The sequence below is a fragment of the Salmo salar genome, chromosome ssa01 (assembly GCF_905237065.1).
Source record: "Salmo salar chromosome ssa01, Ssal_v3.1, whole genome shotgun sequence".
NCBI classification, from domain to species: Eukaryota; Metazoa; Chordata; class Actinopteri; order Salmoniformes; family Salmonidae; genus Salmo; species Salmo salar.
Genome location: NC_059442.1, coordinates 43,954,207 through 43,976,940, shown reverse-complemented (window position 1 = coordinate 43,976,940; position 22,734 = coordinate 43,954,207). Strand labels below are relative to the sequence as shown.

General features: G+C 43.3%; 1 protein-coding gene across 6 annotated transcripts in view; it reads right to left on the bottom strand.

Moving 5' to 3' along the window:
• LOC106603506 (spectrin repeat containing, nuclear envelope 1b) overlaps positions 1–22,734 on the bottom strand; it is a 101,197-nt gene that overhangs the window by 8,228 nt on the left and 70,235 nt on the right. For 4 of the 6 annotated variants that reach the window (XM_045718150.1, XM_045718138.1, XM_045718141.1 and 1 more), the window contains 13 exons: positions 16,868–17,023; positions 15,953–16,111; positions 15,583–15,749; positions 13,554–13,716; positions 12,972–13,159; positions 12,208–12,358; positions 10,214–10,396; positions 9,871–10,008; positions 9,244–9,435; positions 8,633–8,984; positions 8,362–8,430; positions 7,276–7,418; positions 4,257–4,383 (listed from right to left, as the gene is read on the bottom strand). In XM_045718150.1, the coding sequence (XP_045574106.1) occupies positions 4,257–4,383; positions 7,276–7,418; positions 8,362–8,430; positions 8,633–8,984; positions 9,244–9,435; positions 9,871–10,008; positions 10,214–10,396; positions 12,208–12,358; positions 12,972–13,159; positions 13,554–13,716; positions 15,583–15,749; positions 15,953–16,111; positions 16,868–17,023 (2,188 nt within the window). Of the gene's footprint in view, positions 1–4,256; positions 4,384–7,275; positions 7,419–8,361; positions 8,431–8,632; positions 8,985–9,243; positions 9,436–9,870; positions 10,009–10,213; positions 10,397–12,207; positions 12,359–12,971; positions 13,160–13,553; positions 13,717–15,582; positions 15,750–15,952; positions 16,112–16,272; positions 16,409–16,867; positions 17,024–22,734 lie in introns of those variants that run through there. The other 2 variants (XM_045718153.1, XM_045718146.1) reach the window with 2 other exon arrangements.

Here is a 22,734-nt window from a genome sequence, read left to right as displayed (position 1 = left end):
ATTATTTATGTCTATGGCTAGTTATATATTCAGGCATTTGAGGTTAGATACAACTTACAGCCTAGTACAGCCCAAAGAAATGTGTATTCTTCCGCCCCAAAGAAAGTATCTGCCTTAAAACGTCTGACTTTGTACTTATTTACCTTACAAAATCTCACCCATCTACACACAATACCCCATAATCACAAAGTGAAAACATGTTTTTAGAAATGCTTTCACATTTACTGAAAATTAATTATTATCTTCTTTCTGGGTAAGTCTCTAAGAGCTTAACACACCTGGATTGTGCATTTGCCCATTATTATTTTCAAAATTCAGTAACTTGGCCACTCAGGAACATTAATAACGGTCTTCTTGGTAAGCAACACCAATGTATATTTGGCCTTGTATTTTAGGCTATTGTCCTGCTGAAAGGTCAATTCATCCCCCAGTGGTTGGTGGAAAGCAGAGGAGCAGGTTTTCCTGTAGGATTTTGCCTGTGCTTAGCGAAATTCCGTTTATTTTTTATCCTGAAAAACTCCCTAGTCCTTAAAGCATACCCATAACATGATGCAGCCACCACTATGCTTGAAATAATGGAGAGTGGTACTCAGTGATGTGTTGTATTTGCCCCAAACATAACACTTTGTATTTAGGACAAAAAGTGAATTGCTTTACCACATTTTTTGCAGTATTACTTTAGTGCCTTCTTGCAAATCGGATGCATGTTTTGGAATATTTTTTATTCTGTACAGGTTTACTTCTTTTCACTCTGTTAATTAGGTTAGTATTGTGGAGTAACTACAATGCTGTTGATCTATCCTCAGTTTTCTCTTATCACAGCCATTAAAATCACCATTGGTCTGGTGAAATCACTGAGCGGTTTCCTTCTTCTCCAGCAACTGAGTTCAGAAGGACGCATGTATCTTTGTAGTGACTGGGTGTATTGATACACCATCCAAAGTGTAATTAATAACTTTTTTTTACCCATCTACCAATAAGTGCTCTTCTTTGTGAGGCATTGTAAAACCACCCTGGTCTTTGTGGTTGAATCTGTGTTTGAAACTCACTGCTCAAATGAGGAACCTTACAGATAGTTATATGTGTGGGGTACACAGATGAGGTAGTCATTCAAAAAGCATGTTAAACGCTATTATTGCACACAGAGTGAGTCCATGCAACTTATTTTGTAACTTGTTAAACACATTTTTACTCCTGAACATATTTAGGCTTGCCATAACAAAGGGGTTGAATACTTTGACTCAAGACATTTCAGCTTTGAATTTTTAAGGAATGGCAGGATATACCTTTTTCATTGGCAAGATTAGCAAACTTAGGCATGACATGCCAGAAACAAATGCTGACACTACACAGCAAAGTAAACTGATCAAATTATGAAAGACAAGCATTGTAATTTTGAAATCCGTAAAGTGAGTGTGGAAGAGTTGAAAAAATTGTTGTTGTCTATCAACAATGATAAGCCACCGGGGTCTAACAACTTGGATAATAGCAGACGATATTGCCACATCTTCAATCTAAGCCTACTAGAAAGTGTGTGCCCTCAGGGCTGGAGGGAAGCAAAAGTAATTCTACTACCCAAGAATAGTAAAGCCCCCTTTACTGGCTTAAATAGCTGACCAAATCAGCCTGTTTCCAATCCTTAGTAAACTTTTGGAAAAAAAGGTGTTTGACCAGATACAATGCTATTTTACTGTAAACAAATTGACAAAAGACTTTCAGCACACTTATAGGGAAGGACATTCAACAAGCACGGCACTTACACAAATGATTGGCTGAGAGAAATTGATGATAAAAATATTATGGGAGCTGTTTTGTTTATGCATTATCGATCATAGTCTATTGATGGAAAAATGTATGTGTTATGGCTGTACACCCCCTGCTATATTGTGGATAAAGAGTTACCTGTCTAAAAGAACATAGAGGGTGTTCTTTAATAGAAGCCTCTCCAACATAATCCAGGTAGAATCATGAATTCCCCAGGGCAGCTGTCTAGGCCCCTTACTTTTTCAATATTTACTAATGACATGCCACTGGCTTTGAGTATGACTCAACACTACACAATGTCAGCTACTACAGCAAGAGACATCTCTTCAACACATAACAAAGAGATGCAGTTAGTTTCAGAATGGGTGGCAAGGAATAAGTTAGTCCTAAATATTTCAAAAACTAAAAGCATTGTATTTTGGACAAATCATTCACTAAACCCTAAACCTCAACTAAATCTTGTCATAAATTATGTGGAAATTGAGCAAGTTGAGGTGACTAAACCGCTTGGAGTAACCCTGATTTGTAAACTGTGATGGTCAAAACATGTTGATACAACAGTAGCTAAGATGGGGAGAAGTCCGTCCATAATAGCCTTCTTAAAAACACTATCAACAAGGCAGGTCCTACATGCCCTAGTTTTGTAGCACCTGGACTACTGTTCAGTTGTGTGGTCAGGTGCCACAAAGAGGGATCTCGGAAAATTACAATTGCTCAGAACAGGGCGGCCCTTAAAATGTGTACACGGAGAGCTAACATTAACAATATGCATGTAAATGGAGGAGAGATTGACTTCATCACTACTTGTTTTTATAAGAAGCGTTGACATGATGAATGCACCGAGGTGTCTGTTTAAACTACTACAAGACATGCCACTTCAGGAGGCGGAAAAAATTTGGCTTGGCCCCTAAGACCCTCAGAAACTTTTACAGATGCACAATTGAGAGCATCCTGTCGGGCTGTATCACCGCCTGGTACAGCAACTGCACCGACCGCAACCACAGGGCTCTCCTGAGGGTGGTACGGTCTGCCCAACGCATCACCGGGGGAACACTGTCTGCTCTCCAGGACACCTACAGCACCGATGTCACTGGAAGGCCAAAAATATCATCAAGAACATCAACCACAGCCATGGCCTGTTCACCCCGCTATCATCCAGAAGGCGAGGTCAATACAGGTGCATCAAAGCTGGGACCGAGAGACTGAAAAACAGCTTCTATCTCAAGGCCATCAGACTGTTAAATAGCCATCACTTCCCGGTTACCACCTGGCTACTCAACCCTGCACCTTAGAGGCTGCTGCACTATATACATAGACATGGAATCACTGGCCACTTTAATAACGGAACACTAGTCACTATAATAATGTTAACATACTGCTTTACTCATCTCATATGTATATACTGTAGTCTATTCTTTCTTATTTTTTTACCCCTTTTTCTCCCCAATTTCATGGTATACAATTGGTAGTTACAGTCTTGTCTCATCGCTGCAACTCCCGTACAGACTCTGGAGAGGCAAAGGTCGAGAGCTGTGCGTCCTCCGAAACACAACCCAACCAAGCCTCACTGCTTCTTGACACAATGCCCACTTAACACGGAAGCCAGCCACATGTGTCGGAGGAAACACCGTACACCTTGCGGCCGTGTCAGCGTGCACTGCGCCCACCCCGCCACAGGACTCGCTAGTGCGCGATGGAACAATTACATCCCTGCTGGCCAAACTCTCCCCTAACCCGGACGACGCTGGGCCAATTCTGCGCCGCCCTATATATATTTCTTAATTCCATTATTTTACTTTTAGATGTATTGTTGTGAATTGTTAGATATTACTGCACTGTTGGAGCTAGAAACGTAAGCATTTCGCTACACCCGCAATAACATCTGCTCAATATGTGTATGTGACCAATTTTTTTAAAATTTGATTTGACCAAGTGTCTCTTCACAATCCCCAAGTCAAGAACAGACGATGAGAGGCGCACAGTGCTGCATTGAGCTACGACTACATGGAACTCTATTCCACATCAGGTAACTGACTCAAACAGTAGGATCAGATAAAAAGAATAATATATATATATATATATACACACACCTTCTGGAACAGAGGGGACTGTGAAGAGACACACACAGGCACAGACACACAATAAGACACACACACCTACACAAGCATTTTGTATTGGAGATATGTGGTAGTAGAGTAGAGGCCTGAGGGAACACAATGTGTTGTGAAAAGTGTTATGAAATGTAATGTCAAGTAACATTTAACATTGTATATAACTGCCTTAATTTTGCTGGGATCCTTAATAAATACAAATACAAACATTTATTTGTAAAAATATTGAATAACATAACTCCACATCGACATTATATGGTATATTTAATCAATTTTAAATGCAGGCTGTAACACAACAAAATTAGGAAAAAGTCAAGGGGTGTGAAAACTTTGAAGGCACTGTATACAGTACAGTATCAACATCTGAAAGCCAAACATTACCTGTTGTTTGTGAATCACCACCAATGGGGTCAGCGAGTCCTGAGGCCTTGTCCTCCTCCCCCTTCAGCTCGTAGCCCACTCTCTTCACCGTGTCTATACTGCCACGACACTCGCCCAACAGACGCATCTACACAACACGACAGGACAGGTAGCGGATGGAAAGCATGTCACTGAGATGCTCACATCATGTAATCCCGCTGAGTAGATACTTATTTTACATACCACATGATTTATGTAGATAAAGACACAATGTTTCCTAAAGACCTTCCATTGAGACATACAGTACCAGTTAAAAGTTTGGACACACATACTCATTCAAGGGTTTTTCTTTATTTCTACTATGTTCTACATTGTAGAATAATAGTGAAGACTTCAAAACTATGAAATAACACATATGGAATCATGTAGTAGCCAAACAAGTGTTAAATAAAAATATAATTGATATTTTAGATTATTCAAAATATCCCCCTTTGCCTTGATGACAGCTTTGCACACTCTTGGCATTCTCTCAACCAGCTTCATCTGGAATGCTTATCCAACAGTCTTGAAGGAGTTCCCACATATGATGAGCACTTGTTAGCTGCTTTTCCTTCACTCTGCAGTCCAACTCATCCCAAACCATCTCAATTGGGTTGTGGTCAGGTGATTGTGGAGGCCAGCTCATCTGATGTAGCATTCCATCACTCTCCTTCTTGGTCAAATAGCCCTTACACAGCCTGGCGGTGTGTTTTAGGTCATTGTCCTGTTTAAAAAACAAATGATAGTCCCACTAAGCGCAAACCAGATGGGATGGCATATCGCTGCAGAATACTGTGGTAGCCATGCTGGTTAAGTGCGCCTTGAATTCTTAATAAATCCCGACAGTGTCACCAGCAAAGCAACCCCCACACCATCACACCTCCTCCATTCCCACGGTGGTAACCACACATGCGGTTGGAACCAAAAATCTCTAATTTGGACTCATCAGACCAAAGGACAGACTTCCACCGGTCTAATGTCCATTCCTCGTGTTTCTTGGCCCAAGCAAGTATTTTCTTCTTATTGGTGTCCTTTAGTAAACTCATCAAAAAAAGGAATGTCCTCTCACTGTCAAATGCGTTTATTTTCAGCAAACTTAAAATGTGTAAATATTTGTATGAACATAACAAGATTCAACAACTGAGACATAAACTGAACAAGTTCCACAGACATGTGACTAACAGAAATGGAATAATGTGTCACTGAACAAAGGGGGGGGGGTCAAAATCAAAAGTTACAATCAGTGCATTAAGTACTGCAGTGCATCTCCTCCTCATGGACTGCACCAGATTTGGCAGTTCTTGCTGTGTGATGTTACCCCACTCTTCCACCAAGGCACCTCCAAGTTCCTGGACATTTCTGGGGGGAATGACCCTAGCCCTCACCCTCCGATCCAACAGGTCTCAGACGTGCTCAATGGGATTGAGATCCGGGCTCTTCGCTGGCCGTGGCAGAACACTGACATTCCTGTCTTGCAGGAAATCACGCACAGAATGAGCAGTATGGCTGGTGGCATTGTCATGCTGGAGGATCATGTCAGGATGAGCCTGCAGGAAGGGTACCACGAGGGAGGAGGATGTCTTCCTTGTAACGCACAGCATTGAGATTGCCTGCAATGACAACAAGCTCAGTCCGATGATGCTGTGACACACCGCCCCAGACCATGAGGGATCCTCCACCTCCAAATCGATCCCGCTCCAGAGTACAGGCCTCGGTGTAACGCTCATTCATTCGACAATAAACGCGAATCCGACCATCACCCCTGGTGAGGCAAAACCAAAACTCGTCAGTGAAGAGCACTTTTTGCCAGTCCTGTCTGGTCCAGCGACCAGTAGAAAAGCCTCTTTACTGTCCTAAGTTTTCATAACTGTGACTTTAATTGACTACCATTTGTAAACTGTTCGTGTCTTAACAACCGTTCCACAGGTGCATGTTCATTCATTGTTTATGGTTCATTGAACAAGCATGGGAAACAGTGTTTAAACCCTTCACAATGAAGATCTGTGAAGTTATTTGGATTTTTACAAATTATCTTTGAAAGACAGGCTCCTGAAAAAGAGACGTTTCTTTTTTTGCTGAGTTTAGTAGTTTCTTTGCAGCAATTTGACCATGAAGGCCAAATTCACGCAATCTCCTCTGAATAGTTGATGTTGAGATGTGTCTGTTACTTGGACTCTGTGAAGCATTTATTTGGGCTGCAATTTCTGAGGATGGTAACTCTAATGAACGTATCCTCTGCAGCAGAGATAACTCTGGGTCTTCCTTTCCTGTGGCGGTCCTCATGAGAGCCAGTTTCATCATAGCACTTGATGGTTTTTGCGACTGCACTTGAAGAAACTTTCAAAGTTCTTGAAATTTTCCGGATTGACTGACCTTCATGTCTTAAAGTAATGATGGACTGTCTTTTCTCTTTGCTTATTTGAGCTGTTCTTGCCATAATATGGACTTTTACCAAATAGGGCTACCCCCCTACCTTGTCGCAACACAACTGATTGGCTCAAATGCAATAAGGAAAGAAATTCCACAAATTAACTTTTAACAAGGCACACCTGTTAATTAAAATGCATTCCTGGTGACTACCCCATGAAGCTTGTTGAGAGAATGCCAAGAGTGTGCAAAGCTGTCATCAAGGCAGTGGGTGGCTACCTTGAAGAATCTCAAAATATAAAATATATTTTGATTTGTTTAACACTTTATTGATTACTACATGATTCCATATGTGTTATTTCATTGTTTTGATGTCTTCATCATTATTCTACAATTAAGAAAATAGTAAAAATAAAGAAAAACCCTGGAATGAGTAGGTTTGGCTCGTACTGTAACTCACAGAATGGTGATAAGGGTCTCTTATCAGACATACCAATAACATTCATGGAATAGTTTAAATTGTAACTTCATGTTTACAAACCCTGAGAGCCAAATGGGCTGCAGAAGACTTGGGTGTCTAGTCTAGTGAATGAGACCAGTATATTAACTAGTGAATGAGACCAGCAGTACTCACATATCCCATGTATGAAGCGTCCAGCTCGGGGCCAGTTGGGGTGCGGCTGCGGATTATGTTCTCTGTCTGTTGCAGGTGGAACCGGCTGGTGTCCAGAACCTTGTCCAACTGTAGGATGTGAGTCTCCAGGGTACCTCCCTCTCCTAAGGATGGGAAGATGAGATGGAATACAGTTAGATAAAGGCTTTGATTTTAAGTTCATGGGCCGGTTTCTTAGACCTAGATTAAGCCTACTTCTGTTGGATTTAAAAGCACGTTCAATGTAGATTATTCAGGAGTTTTTTTTAGATTTTGGGATTTTATTTAAGCTTTATTTAACTAGCCAAGTCAGTTAAGAACAAATTCTTATTTACAATGACGGCCTACCCCGACCAAACCCGGACGACGCTGGGCCAATTGTGTGCCGACCTATGGGACACCCAATCACGACCGGATGCGATACAGCCTGGATTCGTTTAAAGGAACATTCCACCCAAAAATCTAGTTGTTTTCAAGATATGTAACTTTCAAAATACATGAAAAAAATATGAAAGTTACATATCTTGAAACCTTGATTGCTGACAAGCAAAACATTTTTGGAACTATGTCAACAATGGACTAATGAAACAAATACCAAAATATAGTTTTTAGGTGGAGTTTTCCTTTAATCTGTCTTAATCTGTGTCCGAAAAACCGTCCCTAAATGTTTTCTTCAAACAGACATAGAAATCCATCCACTGCAAAACATTGTAAGATATCATTAATAGTGAGTGTTATCCATTCAGTGGTAAATTAGAAGACAAGGGACAAAGGACATTTGTAACACAAAAAACAACAGACAACAACATCTCCCCAACAGTGCACAACAACATGCACCTTTTGAAACACACAGGATGCCAACCACAAATTAGCTTGAGGTTAGCTACAGTAGCCTATGTGCTGCAAAATGTAATATAAAAAAATACAAAATCGTTAGGAAGTGGTGCTGTTGGTTAACAGTAATTGCTGTTATGCTTCAGTGTGCGAGTAAGAAAACCAAACCAAACTCCTAGCAGGCAGTAAGTAGGCTGTTAGTGTTATTTTTCCACACTACGGCATCTTGCCTACCATCCAAGGACCTCAGGGTTTGTTCAGTTAGTTTAACAAAGGCCTCAGGGCTCTCTGGGATCACTACATCTGGAAGAAACATATACATACACACATTTCTTACAATTAACAAGGCTGAATATGAGTGTGCTTTAACAGCCACTGTACAATACTGTATCTCTCCACAGTGATGTCTCCACTCTCTCTGAGATCGAGGCTATCTTAAGGTGTGAGGGGTGTGTTATCCTTAGTATCTGACAGTACGGGTGTGAGGGGTGTAGACTAGACTGACCTGACAGAGCAGAGGCAGAAGCTGATCCCTGGTAGCTCCCCTCATCTCCGTGCTCCCCCTGCTCAGAGGCCAGGCCCAGGGCCCTGCTGGCACTCTCCAGCCCCCGGCTCAGGTCGTAATCGTGGTCCCACTCCAGGGGGATGGAGTCCACACTGGCTGGGGTGTCCCTGCCTGAGCGCTCAGCCCCAGTCCGCAGAGGGGCAGCCAGGGAAGCAGAGTGGCTTAGGGAGGGTAGAGGGGACATCAGGCAATCTCCCAGACGCTCACTCCAGGGAATGCTGGACAGGTCCCCAGGTTCGTCTAGTTCAAACTCCCGGTCCGAGAATGACACGTCATACTCGTCACCTGTTAGCTGGAGGAAGAGGAGTGGGAGGTACACTTATGAGACTGTCAACAAAGACAATGACAGGTTCCAGGAATCAAGACATGGCATCATTTGGTAAAATGGCCACAGGAGAGAATGTGCTCAACTCTATCCTCTTTTAAAAAAACAACAATGAAAGGGTGCTAGAAGCCAAGTCACCCAACATTAAAATCGAACCATGGGGGCCAGTAGATGTCATCCCTAGGCTTAACGTCATCCCTAGGCTTACCGTCATCCCTAGGCTTACCGGTAGACGTATGAGCTTCTTGTAATAGCGCTCCACACGTCCGAACACCTCCTGGCAGTATCTCTGCAGCTCTTCCAGCTCCTCCTCTATAACAGCTGCATCCAGAGGCTCACTCTTCTCTAGCAGCACCTCACCCTGGTGGAAGATGTGCTCAATCTTCCCAGTGGTCAGAGAGATCTCCTGCTGGAACGCCTGGTAGACAATCAATCAATCAATCAATCAAACGTACTTCATTTTACATCAGCGGTTGTCAAAAAGTGGAAGAGAAGCAGAGACCAACCAAGTAAGGTTGAGTTCACAACCACCAGGTGTGAAACTTATTAGCAAAAATTATGACTTGGTCTCCCGAGTGGCGCAGCGGTCTAAGGCACTGCATCTCAGTGCTAGAGGTGTCACTACAGACCCTGGTTTGATTCCAGGCTGTATCACAACTGGCCGTGATTGGGAGTTCCATAGGGCGGCGCACAATTGGCCCAGCGTCGTCCGGGTTAGGTTTTGGCCAGGGTGTCATTGTAAATAAGAATTTGTTCTTAACAGACTTGCCTAGTTAAATAAAGTTTAATAAAAAATGACCAGTACCATGTACCTGGGCAGCACCAAGGTGTGAGGTATTGTGGGCATTCTTACCCTGAGCTGTTTGATCTTGGCCTGGATGTCACACTCTGAGAAGTGCTCTATGTTGGTGAGCTGCAGGTCCATCTCCGTGAGCCACACCAGGATGCTGTCTCTGGCTGTCTCAAACTCCTCACGCTGACTGATAAAGTGCTGGAGAAATCATGAAGGGATGCTTTAGGATACACATTTCTCGCAGCAAAAAAAAAGATTTACCAATGAATTGCAATTTCAGGCAGACACTCCTCATTATTTCTTTCTGTGAGCACTACGGATATTTAGGAGTGTAGAATCGGACTATATACAAGACTTTCTGTTGTGTTACAGTTGTTCAACAAGGATGGACGCGACTCTGTACCTTGAGCCTGCGGAGGATGGAGGCCACCCTCTTCTGCAGGTTGTCCCAGCGCTGGTTCCCGTCGTGGGCCATCTCCCGGAGGCGACAGGAGGAGTCGGTGCGGTTCTCCCTGGCCAGACGGCGGTACTGCTTATTGATCAGCTCCAGCTGGGTCAGACTCTCATGGACCTGACGTTGGAATGCCTACAGGACAACATATAATTAAAATATATATATTTATCAATGCACACATTTAGTATTGATCAAGGAAATGTTGATTAATCATTCAGTTGACAATTTAGTTGATCAATTGATCATTTAGTATCAATCAGAGACAAGTTAGTCCATCCATGAGTTTTGTCTAGATATGTACAGTCGTGGCCAAAAGTTTTGAGAATGACACAAATTTTAATTTCCACAAAGTTTGCTGCTTCAGTGTCTTTAGATATTTTTGTTAGATGTTACTATGGAATACTGAAGTATAATTACAAGCATTTCATAAGTGTCAATGGTTTTTATTGACAATTACATGAAGTTGATGCAAAGAGTCAGTATTTGCAGTGTTGACCCTTCTTTTTCAAGAGCTCTGCAATCCGCCCTGGCATGCTGTCAATTAACTTCTGGGCCACATCCTGACTGATGGCAGCCCATTCTTGCATAATCAATGCTTAGAGTTTGTCAGAATGTGTGGGTTTTTGTTTGTCCACCCGCCTCTTGAAGATTGACCACAAATTCTCAATGGGATTAAGGTCGGTGGAGTTTCCTGGCCATGGACCCAAAATATCGATGTTTAGTTCCCCGAGCCACTTAGTTATCACTTTTGCCTTATGGCAAGGTGCTCCATCATGCTGGAAAAGGCATTGTTCATCACCAAACTGTTCATGGATGGTTGGGAGAAGTTGCCCTCAGAGGATGTGTTGGTATCATTCTTTATTCATGGCTGTGTTCTTAGGCAAAATTGTGAGTGAGCCCACTCCCTTGGCTGAGAAGTAACCCCACACATGAATGGTCTCACGATGCTTTACTGTTGGCATGATACAGGACTGATGGTAGCGCTCACCTTGTCTTCTCTGGAGAAGCTTTTTTCCGGATGTTCCAAACAATCGGAAAGGGGATTCATCAGAGAAAATTACTTTACCCCAGTCCTCAGCAGTCCAATCCTTGTAACTTTTGCAGAATATCAGTCTGTCCCTAATTTTCTTCCTGGAGAGATGTGGCTTCTTTACTGCCCTTCTTGACACCAGGCCATCCTCCAAAAGTCTTCGCCTCACTGTGCGTGCAGATGCACTCACACCTGCCTGCTGCCATTCCTGAGCAAGCTCTGTACTGGTGTTTCCCCGATCCCTTTAGGAGACGGTCCTGGCGCTTGCTGGACTTTCTTGGGCACCCTGAAGCCTTCTTCACAACAATTGAACCGCTCTCCTTAAAGTTCTTGATGATCCGATAAATGGTTGATTTAGGTGCAATCTTACTGGCAGTAATATCCTTGCCTGTGAAGCCCTTTTTGTGCAAAGCAATGATGACGGCATGTGTTTCCTTGCAGGTAACCATGGCTGACAGAGGAAGAACAATGATTCCAAGCACCACCCTCCTTTGGAAGCTTTCAGTCTGTTATTTGAACTCAATCAGCATGACAGAGTGTTCTCCAGCCTTGTCCTCGTCAACACTCACACCTGTGTTAACAAGAGAATCACTGACATGATGTCAGCTGGTCCTTTTGTGGCAGGGCTGAAATGCAGTGGAATTTTTCCAGTTCATTTGCATGGCAAAGAGGGACTTTGCAATTAACTGCAATTCATCTGATCACTCTTCATAACATTCTGGAGTATATGCAAATAGCCATCATACAAACTGAGGCAGCAGACTTTGTGAAAATTAATATTTGTGTCATTCTCAAAACTTTTGGCCACGACTGTACTGTAGAGGTACTGTCTTCTGAATGTGAGATACATGGGGAGAGAATATAGTGGTTTACAGCATATCAAATAAGGTGGTCTGTAATAGTTGTACTGTACCTCAAACTTCTTTAGTTCTTCCTTGGCCACAGTGTAGAGCACGCCTGAAGAGTTGGGCAGAGCAGCAGTCTTCTCTGAGGTCACAAGCCACTCCTCAAAACGTGCAAAGTCCTCTAAGAACTTCTGCCATAAACGCCATGTCTCTTCAATCCTTAGAAATGAAAACGATATCGACTATTTTAAGTTATGGTGACAGCCTACATCATAAGCTTTCAAATATACTAACCAACCCTAGAGTTACATCACCGCACTTTGCTTGTTGATACTCTTGAAATAAAAAAAATCGTACTACTGTAGAAACAACTGCGAAAACTGTTTCTAATAGTAGTAGCTGCACCAATGTGTCAGAGGAAACACTGTCCAACTTGCGACCAAGTCAGCTTGCACGCACCCGGCTCACCACATGGAGTCACTAGAGCGCGATGGGACAAAGAAATCCCGGTCGGCTAAACCCTCCCCTAATCTGGACGACGCTGGGCCAATTGTGCGCCGCCTCATGGGTCTTCCGGTCACGGCCGGCTGTGACACAGCCTGGGATTGAACCCGGGCCTGTAGTGACGCCTCAAGCACTGTGATGCAGTTCCTTAGACCACTGCGCCACTTGAAAGGCCCTGTGTATTCTTTTTTTAAGCCCATAACCATGTGTGTGAGGTGTATACTTTTGTTTCAAAGTAGATTTGTTTAAGACTGCCAAAAAAACACTCCGTGTGACCCTGATTTAGCCCACTGCAGCAAAAGGTTAAGTTAAACTGTGTAGGTCTTACTTGAGCCTTCTCTCCATGGACAAGGCACAGATGCTCCTCCATCGGCGGTCCAGGCTGCGAGTGGCCTGCTGGATAGATTCACACTCTGTGTCCGTGGCACAAGCGTCACAGTCGTGCAACAGCACCTCACACAGGTTCAACACAGACGCCACACCTGTACTGTGCTTCTCTATGTCACGCTGAAGCTCCTGGATGGACGGAGAGAAAGATGGAAGGGCGTTATGGTATGTTAGAGAAAGAGGGTGGGATCCTGATCTTTTCAGAATCAAGAAACCTACTAAGATTTTTCAATAAGCCCCTCTCTATTGTACTGTCTGTAAGCCTGTCTGCTAGGAACTAAAAAGGATCTATAAAGTATCAACATAAGCAACTATCATTGATTATGTACAGTATCTGTATTAATAGCTATACCAAGGGTTGTAAACTACAGTGTGTTTCCAAAGTACTCACAGCCCACTGATGCGTTAGCCTGGTGGTGCCAGATCTGTTTGTGCCATCTTGCCAACTGCTATGACAACGACTACAGGAGTCTACAAGACAGCACAAACAGATCTGGGACCACCAAGCTGACGGGGTATTTACCTGCTGCAGGTCCAGCTTCCTCTGTATCTCCTGGGAATCACAGGTGTCATAGACGATGGGTCTGGATAGCTCAGTCTCTATGTGGGCCAGCCAGGACCGCAGAGTACTCATGTTCTTATCCAGCTGCTGCACTGCCACCAGAGTCTCCCTCAGCTTCTTCACTCTATAGCAACCGGATACACGATGCTTGTTTTAGAAAAACATACATTACACAGCAGATTCCTCGTGTAGAAGCACCTAAAAACAATTAACAAAGTCATTAAACCACTTCTTTCCACTCATTGTTTTTTATTTTACCAGGACCATTGTGGTCAAATTGTGCTAAGCACAGTACTGTACACTGGGCCAGCCAGGGAGTTTCTGAAAGTCAAGAAGAAGGCTGCATCAAAGCAAATATTAACGACAATGGCGTGTGTAAATAAATGTGTATATTCCTAACCCGCAGCAGTACAGTATATCCATGTACTTCCTATCCCACACACCCGGCCATAGTATATACAGTGCATTTGGAAAGTATTCAGACCACTTCCCTTTTTACACATTTTGTTACGTTACAGTATTATTCTAAAATTGATTAAATAGAACATTTTCCTCATCAATCTACACTCAATACCACATAACGACAAAGCGAAAACATAAATACCTTATTTACATAAGTATTCAGACCCTTTGCTATGAGACTCAAAACTGAGCTCAGGTGCATCCTGTTTCCTTTGATCATCCTTGAGATGTTTCTACAACTTGATTGGAGTCCACCTGTGGTAAATTCAATTGATTAAACATGATTTGGAAAGACACACAACTGTCTATATAAGGTCCCACAATTGACGGTGCATGTCAGAGCATAAACCAATCCATGAGGTCGAAGGAATTGTCCGTATAGCTCCGAGACAGGATTGTGTCGAGGCACAGATCTGGGGAAGAGTACCAAAAAATGTCTGCAGCATTGACAGTCCACAAGAACACAGTGACCTCCATCATTCTTAAATGGAAGAAGTTTGCAACCACCAAGACTCTTCCTAGAGCTGGCCGCCCGGCAAAACTGAGCAATCGGGGGAGAAGGGCCTTGGTCAGGGAGGTGACCAAGACCCGATGGTCACTCTGACAGCGCTCCAGAGTTTCTCTGTGGAGATGTGAGAACCTTCCAGAAGGACAGCCATCTTTGTAAGACTCCACCAATCAGGCCTTTATGGTAGAGTGGCCAGATGGAAGCCACTCCTCATTAAAAGGCCATGACAGCCCGCTTGGAGTTTGCAAAAAGGTACCTAAATGACTCTGACCTTGAGAAACAAGATTCTCTGGCTTGATGAAACCAAGATTGAACTCTTTGGCCTGAATGACAAGCGTCACGTCTGGAGGAAACCTGGCACCATCCCTAGGGTGAAGCATAGTGGTGGCAGCATCATGCTGTGGGGATGTTTTTCAGCAGCAGGGCCTGGGAGACTAGTCAGGATCGAGGGAAAGATGAATGGAGAAAAGTACAGAGAGATCCTTGATGAAAACCTGCTCCAGTGCGCTCAGGACCTCAGACTGGGGCGAAGGTTCAACTTCCAACAGGACAACAACCCTAAGCACACAGCCAAGACAACGCAGGAGTGGCTTTAGGACAAGTCCCTGAATGTCCTTGAGTGGCCCAGCCAGAGCCTGGACTTAAACCCCATCGAACATCTCTGGAGAGACTTGAAAATAGCTGTGCAGCGACGCTCCCCATCCAACCTGCCAGAGCTTGAGAGGATCTGCGGAGAAGAATGGGAGAAACTCCCCAAATACAGGTGCGCCAAGCTTATAGCGTCATACCCAAGAAAACTCGAGGCTGTAATCACTGCCAAAGGTGCTTCAACAATGTACTGAGTAAAGGGTCTGAATACTTATGTAAATATGATAGCAGTTTTTTATTTTTAATACATTTGCTAACATTTCTAATAACCTGTTTTTGCTTTGTCATTAATCCATTTTAGAATAAGGCTGTAACGCAACAAAATGTGGAAAAATGCAAGTGGTCTGAATATTTTCCAAATGGACTCCTTACCTGGCTCCGAGGAGGTCCAGCAGGTGTTGCCAGCGCTCGCCCACCTTGCTGAGTTTGTGTTCTATCTCAGAGGCCTTGGTCTCGTGGCTGGCCCTGGCCAGGCGCTCACCCATCTTGTGCAGCTGCAGCTTGTTCTCCTTAGCCAACGCTATCTCCTCCTGGTAGTCCTGGGAGAGTGAGTAAAAACTGTAATCAGCCCATGTAAAAGGGAGAATAGTGTAACAGTTTGGACTGAAACATTATTCAAAGAGGAATCAACTTCTACAAGCATAGAAGCAACTCAGAGTAGAGAAGAGCAATTCAATGGGATATTTGTCTAATTAATCAAACACGAATGAAAAGACAAGGTCTGGTACCGCTTGGTGTTTACCTTGCGTAGCTTCTCGATCATCTCCTCGATGCTGATGTCTCCATTCTGGGACACCTTGCTCTCCATGTCGGTAAGCCAGTCACACAGCTCCTTGTTCTTCTCGTTAAACACGGCCCACTCATTCAGCTTCTCACTCACCTGCTTCTGCCGAAGGGATAGCTATGGAGAGAGAGAGAGAGAGAGAGAGAGAGAGACACAGCAAGACACAGATACACAGGTGTTGTAAATACATATACTCATTTGAAATTAATTCACCATGGTAAGGATAATAGCTAGTTGCACAGAGAAAGGAACATTTTCATTAAAAAAAAGAAACATACACAACTAGCAGTAGTAGGCAATATGTATAGATTTAGCAAAACATTAATGAAGAGGTAGCAGTGATGTAGAGGTGTTGCCTAATGTAATGCATCTAAAGCGAGCACTGTGTGACTTCCTGTCACTGTCTGGTATGTGGTCTATATTCACATACAACACCGGATGTAGTTTGAAGGGGAAACATCCTGTACTGTTTTGCATGAAAGTTCTCTCTAGCTCAAGTCTAGTTATACTAAATACTACGCTTCCAGCTTTATGAAATCACCAGAGATATGTTTCACAAAGGCAATAAAGAAGACTGCAGAACCACAATTCAATCATATAGACCATAGTCTGCTGCAGATCATTCTGCACGAGTCAGCAATCAGTGCAAGCCTGCAAGATTCAACCCTGTTCCCATAACTATGTGTACATACTGCAGCCATGGCCTATTGTGGAGCTTCAGCACCACCATTTGGCACCACATGTCATTACAACTTAAAATGACAGCTCTAGTCTCTCTTGCTAGACTGATGACACCTATTGCGTCAGAAACACAGAGGCCATGGGAAAAGACTGCTTCTCCTCACAGCAACATATTCAACAGCCATACAGTACCTGGTGACAGATCTCCTCCCACTGGCGGTGCAGCAGCTCTATACGTTCCTGTAGAACAGACAGGTCCTCAGCACTTATGTAGCTAGACAGGGACTCCCTCAGCACCGTCAGGTGGGCTAGGTCTTCTGTCCAGCCGTCAAACGTGTTCTCCAAGTCCTGGTCATAGGAGAGAGAACGTTATCATCTGCTTTTAATCACCCAATACTATGCTAAGCTGAATATTTTTAAAGACATCACGGGTCAATTTGAAATGGCACCGTATGCCATACACGGTGCACTCCATTTGTGTACCATTTAGGACACAGTTCATGATAGGCCTAAGCCCATCTACAGATCATTTCGTTGGACATTATGTGAGCCTGCCTGTATTCAGTATTAAACATAGTATAATAATTGTACGGTTGTTCCACGAAAAGAGTGCCTTTGATATTTTAAGTAGACATTTTGCACCAATATTGCATTTTAAAAGCCTGTTGTAATAAATTAAGTGCCCTTTAATATAGACCACATGGTGACTTAAAATAAATCAGATTTTTTATATGAATAAAGACTTGCTAATTCAGCATTTTGACATTTGGTATTTGGTATTTTATTTGGATCCCCATTAGCTGTTGCAAAAGCAGCAGCTACTCTTCCTGGGGTCCACACAAAACATGAAACATAATACAGAATGACATAATACAGAACATCATTAGACAAGAACAGCTCAAGGACAGACCTACATACATTTTTAAAATAGCCACACACAGCCTACATATCAATGCATACACACAAACTATCTAGGTCAAATAGGGGATAGGTGTTGTGCCACGAGGTGTTGCTTTATCTGTTTTTTGAAACCAGGTTTGCTGTTTATTTGAGCAATATGCGATGGAAGGAAGTTCCATGGAATAAGGGCTCTTTATAATACTGTAAAGTGGCTTGTGAAAGTATTCACCCCCTTGGCATTTTTCCTATTTTGTTGCCTTAAAACCTGGAATTAAAATAGATTTTTGGGGGGTTTGTATCACTTGATTTACACAACATGCCTACCACTTTGAAGATGCAAAATATTTTTTCTTGTGAAACAAACAAGAAATAAGACCAAAAAAAAACTGAAAACTTGAGCGTGCATAACTATTCACCCCCTCAAAGTCAATATTTTGTAGATCCACTTTTCGCAGCAATTACAGCTGCAAATCTCTTGGGGTATGTCTCTATAAGCTTGGCACATCTAGCCACTGGGATTTTCTTCAAGGCAAAACATCTCCAGCTCCTTCAAGTTGGAAAGGTTCCGCTGGTATACAGCAATCTTTAAGTTATACAACAGATTCTCCATTGGATTGAGGTCTGGGCTTTGACTAAGCTATTCCAAGATATTTAAACGTTTCCCCTTAAACCACTAGAGTGTTGCTTTAGCAGTATTAAGGTCATTGTCTTACTGGAAGGTGAACCTCCGTCCCTGACTCAAATCTCTGGAAGACTGAAACAGTTTTCCCTCAAGAATTTCCCTGTATTTAGCGCCATCCATCATTCCTTAAATTCTGACCAGTTTTCCAGTCCCTGCCAATGAAAAACATCCCCACAGCATGATGCTGCCTGGTGGTGGGGATGATGTTCTCGGGGTGATGAGAGGTGGTGGGTTTGCTCTAGACATAGCGTTTTCCTTGATGGCCAAAAAGCTAAATTTTTGTCTCATCTGACCAGAGAACCTTCTTCCATATGTTTGGGGAGTCTCCCACATGCCTTTTGGCGAACACCAAATGTGTTTGCTTATTTTTTTCTTTAAACAATGGCTTTTTTTCTGGCCACTCTTCCGTAAAGCTCTGTGGTGTGTACGGCTTAAAGTGGTCCTATGGACAGATACTCCAGTCTACGCTGTGGAGCTTTGCAGCTCCATCAGGGTTATCTTTGGTCTCTTTGTTGCCTCTCTGATTAATGCCCTCCTTGCCTGGTCCGTGAGTCTTGGTGGGCGGCCCTCTCTTGGCAGGTTTGTTATGATGCCATATTCTTTACATTTTTTTATAATTGATTTAATGGTGCCCTGTGGGATGTTCAAAGTTTCAGATATTTTTTTTTATAACCCAACCCTGATCTGTACTTCTCCACAACTTTGTCCCTGACATGTTTAGAGAACTCCTTGGTCGTCATGGTGCCGCTTGCTTGGTGGTGCCACTTGCTTAGTGGTGTTGCAGACTCTGGGGCCTTTCAGAACAGGTGTATATATACTGAGATCATGTGACAGATCGTGTGACACTTAGATTGCACACAGGTAGACATAATTTAACTAATAATGTGACTTCTGAAGGTAATTCATAGCAAAGGGGGTGAATACATATGCACGTACCACTTTGAAGGTTTTAATTTTTTATATACTTTTTAAACTAGTTATTCTATTCATTTCACTTCAGCAATTTTGACTATTTTGTGTATGTCCATTACATGAAATCCAAATAAAAATCTATTTAAATTACAGATTGTAATGCAACAAAATAGGAAAAACGCCAAAGGGATGAGTACTTTTGCAAGGCACTGTATGTTTTCTTGAATTTGTTCTGGATTTGGGGACTATGAAAAGACCCCTGGTGGCATGTACGGTGGGATAAGTGTGTGTGTCAGAGCTGTGTGTAGGTTGACTATGCAAACAATTTGGGATTTTCAACACATTAATGTTTCTTATAAATAGAAGTGACGCAGTCAGTCTCTCCTCAACTCTTAGCCAAGAGAGACTGGCATGCATAGTATTTATATCAGCCCTCTGATTACAATTATGAGCAAACCGTGCTGCTCTGTCCTGGGCCATCTGCAGCTTAACATGTCCCTCCATGCACCCTCTGTGACATTTAGGAAGATTTTAACTAACTTAATCCCAAAATGTCTCCATCATTGTAAAGCCCTAGTTATTTTGTTGCTTTGACAAAGTAATTTATTAAGATTATTATTTAGTTTGTGTGATAAGTGATTCATTTACGTCAGTCCCTCATTTTAAGATCAACCCTGTTACGTAAACTGAACTCTCATTTTAATATGGTGAAACTATTCCTTTATAAATATTTATCTAAAAGAAGCAATGAACATCTTATAGTCCAATCATATTGTAAAAGCAGGTGAGCTGGTTCTACTCTTTTTGGCAAATTTGGGGTGTTTTGTGGTGGAAAACTGAGCCAGTTTGAGCATTACACGTCAACCCTGTTACCAGTGGCGACCCGTCATTCAGGGTATGAGGCCCACATTTTTTGTGGGTTACCTGTTTTGCATGTTATTTTGGCATTAATAAGTGTCACATATCAGTTCGCAAACAAAGTAAAAAAAATAAAAAAAAAAGACAAAATCATTGAGTTAATAAAGCCTCCATGCAAACTTGGTCTCTTTATTGTTTTCTTGAGTAAGGCAGCTCCAGATGCAGGTGTTTCAGCCTAGCTGTGGTGTTGGGGCAGCCAGGTTCGTAATGTTCTCTAGTTGCGCCGTGATTGCCTCCGTGTCCTGTCACTCATGAAAGTGAGCTCGAAAATTCAAGCCCCTTGGGTGCTGCCATAGTTACATTAGAAGTGCCCATCCAAAAAGGCTCAAGGTCATTGCCACAGATAAAATGACGTCGAATCACGTTATATCGACAGTTGCTTTGATTGGACTGATCATGTCAACATCATACTTTCAAAATATTAGCTAGCAGTCATCATCATGAATCAAGTAGACAATCAATGAGTGGTTTGGAAGGGATCCTGACACGAGCCTACCAGACGAGCTTAATCACTTCTATGCTCGCTTCAAGGCAAGCAACACTGAGGCGTGCATGAGAGCATCAGCTGTTCCGTACGACTGTGTGATCGCGCTCTCCATAGCCGACGTGAGTAAGACCTTTAAACAGGTCAACATACACAAGGCTGCGGGGCCAGACGTATTACCAGGACATGTGCTCCGGGCATGTGCTGACCAACTGGCAGGTGTCTTCACTGACATTTTCAACATGTCCCTGATTGAGTCTGTAATACCAACATGCTTCAAGCAGACCACCATAGTCCCTGTGCCCAAGAACACAAAGGCAACCTGTCTAAATGACTACAGACCCGTAGCACTCACGTCCGTAGCCATGAAGTGCTTTGAAAGGTTGGTCATGGCTCACATCAACACTATTATCCCAGAAACCCTAGACCCACTCCAATTTGCATACCGCCCAAACAGATCCACAGATGATGCAATCTCTATTGCACTCCACACTGCCCTTTCCCACCTGGACAAAAGGAACACTTATGTGAGAATGCTATTCATTAACTACAGCTCAGCGTTGAACACCATAGTACTCTCAAAGCTCATCACTAAGCTAAGGATCCTGGGACCCTCTGCAACTGGATCCTGGACTTCCTGATGGGGCGCCCACAGATGGTGAGGGTAGGTAGCAACACATCTGCCATGCTGATCCTCAAAACTGGAGCCCCCCAGGGGTGCGTGCTCAGTCCCCTCGGGTACTCCCTGTTCACCCACGATGGCATGGCCAGGCACGACTCCAACACCATCATTAAGTATGCAGATGACACAACAGTGGTAGGACTGATCACTGACAACGACGAGGCAGCCTACAGGGAGAAGGTCAGAGACCTGGCCGGGTGGTGCCAGAATAACAACCTATCCCTCAACGTAACCAAGACTAAGGAGATGATTGTGGACTACAGGAAAAGGAGGACTGAGCACGCTCCATTCTCATTGATGGGGCTGTAGTGGAGCAGGTTGAGAGCTTCAATTTCTTGATGTCCACATCACCAACAAACTAGAATGGTCCAAACACACCAAGACAGTTGTGAAGAGGGCACGACAAAGCCTATTCCCCCTCAGGAAACTAAAAAGATTTGACATGGGTCCCCAGATCCTCAAAAGGTTCTACAGCTGCAACATCGTGAGCATCCTGACTGGTTGCATCACTGCCTGGTACGGCAATTCCTCGGCCTCCGACCGCAAGGCACAACAGAGAGTAGTGAGTATGGCCCTGTACATCACTGGGGCTAAGCTGCCTGCCATCCAGGACCTCTACACCAGGCGGTGTCAGAGGAAGGCCCTAGAAATTGTCAAAGACCCCAGCCACCCCAGTCATAGACTGTTCTCTCTACTACCGCATGGCAAGCGGTACCGGAGTGCCAAGTCTAGGACAATAAGGCTTCTCAACAGTTTTTACCCCCAAGCCATAAGACTCCTGAACAGGTAATCAAATGGCTACCCGGACTATTTGCATTGTGTGCCCCCCCAACCCCTCTTTTACGCTGCTGCTACTCTCTGTTTATCATATATGCATAGTCACTTTAACTATACTTTCATGTACATACTACCTCAATTGGGCCGACCAACCATTGCTCCTGCACATTGGCTAACCAGGCTATCTGCATAGTGTCCCGCCACCCACCACCCGCCAACCCCTCTTTTACACTACTGCATATTTCTGTTCATCATATATGCATAGTCACTTTAACCATATCAACATGTACATACTACCTCAATAAGCCTGACTAACCGGTGTCTGTATGTAGCCTCGCTACTTTTATAGCCTCGCTACTGTATATAGCCTCGCTACTGTTTTTCACTGTTTTTTTACTGTTGTTTTTATTTCTTTACTTACCTATTGTTCACCTAATACCTTTTTTGCACTATTGGTTAGAGCATGTAAGTAAGCATTTCACTGTATTCGGCACACATGACAAATAAACTTTGATTTGATCAGTGGCTAACTGCAAGCATTGCAAAGTAATCACTAGCCTGCTATTCAGTAGAGTGGGTGTGTGGTCCAATTCTCGGTTTAAGGTTCTCTTTTCCTAACTTAAAATGATAAACATTCAACATTGGCCATGCTGTCAAACCAGCATGATTTCTGCCGTGCTCAAAACAACTTAACTCAGAACTGA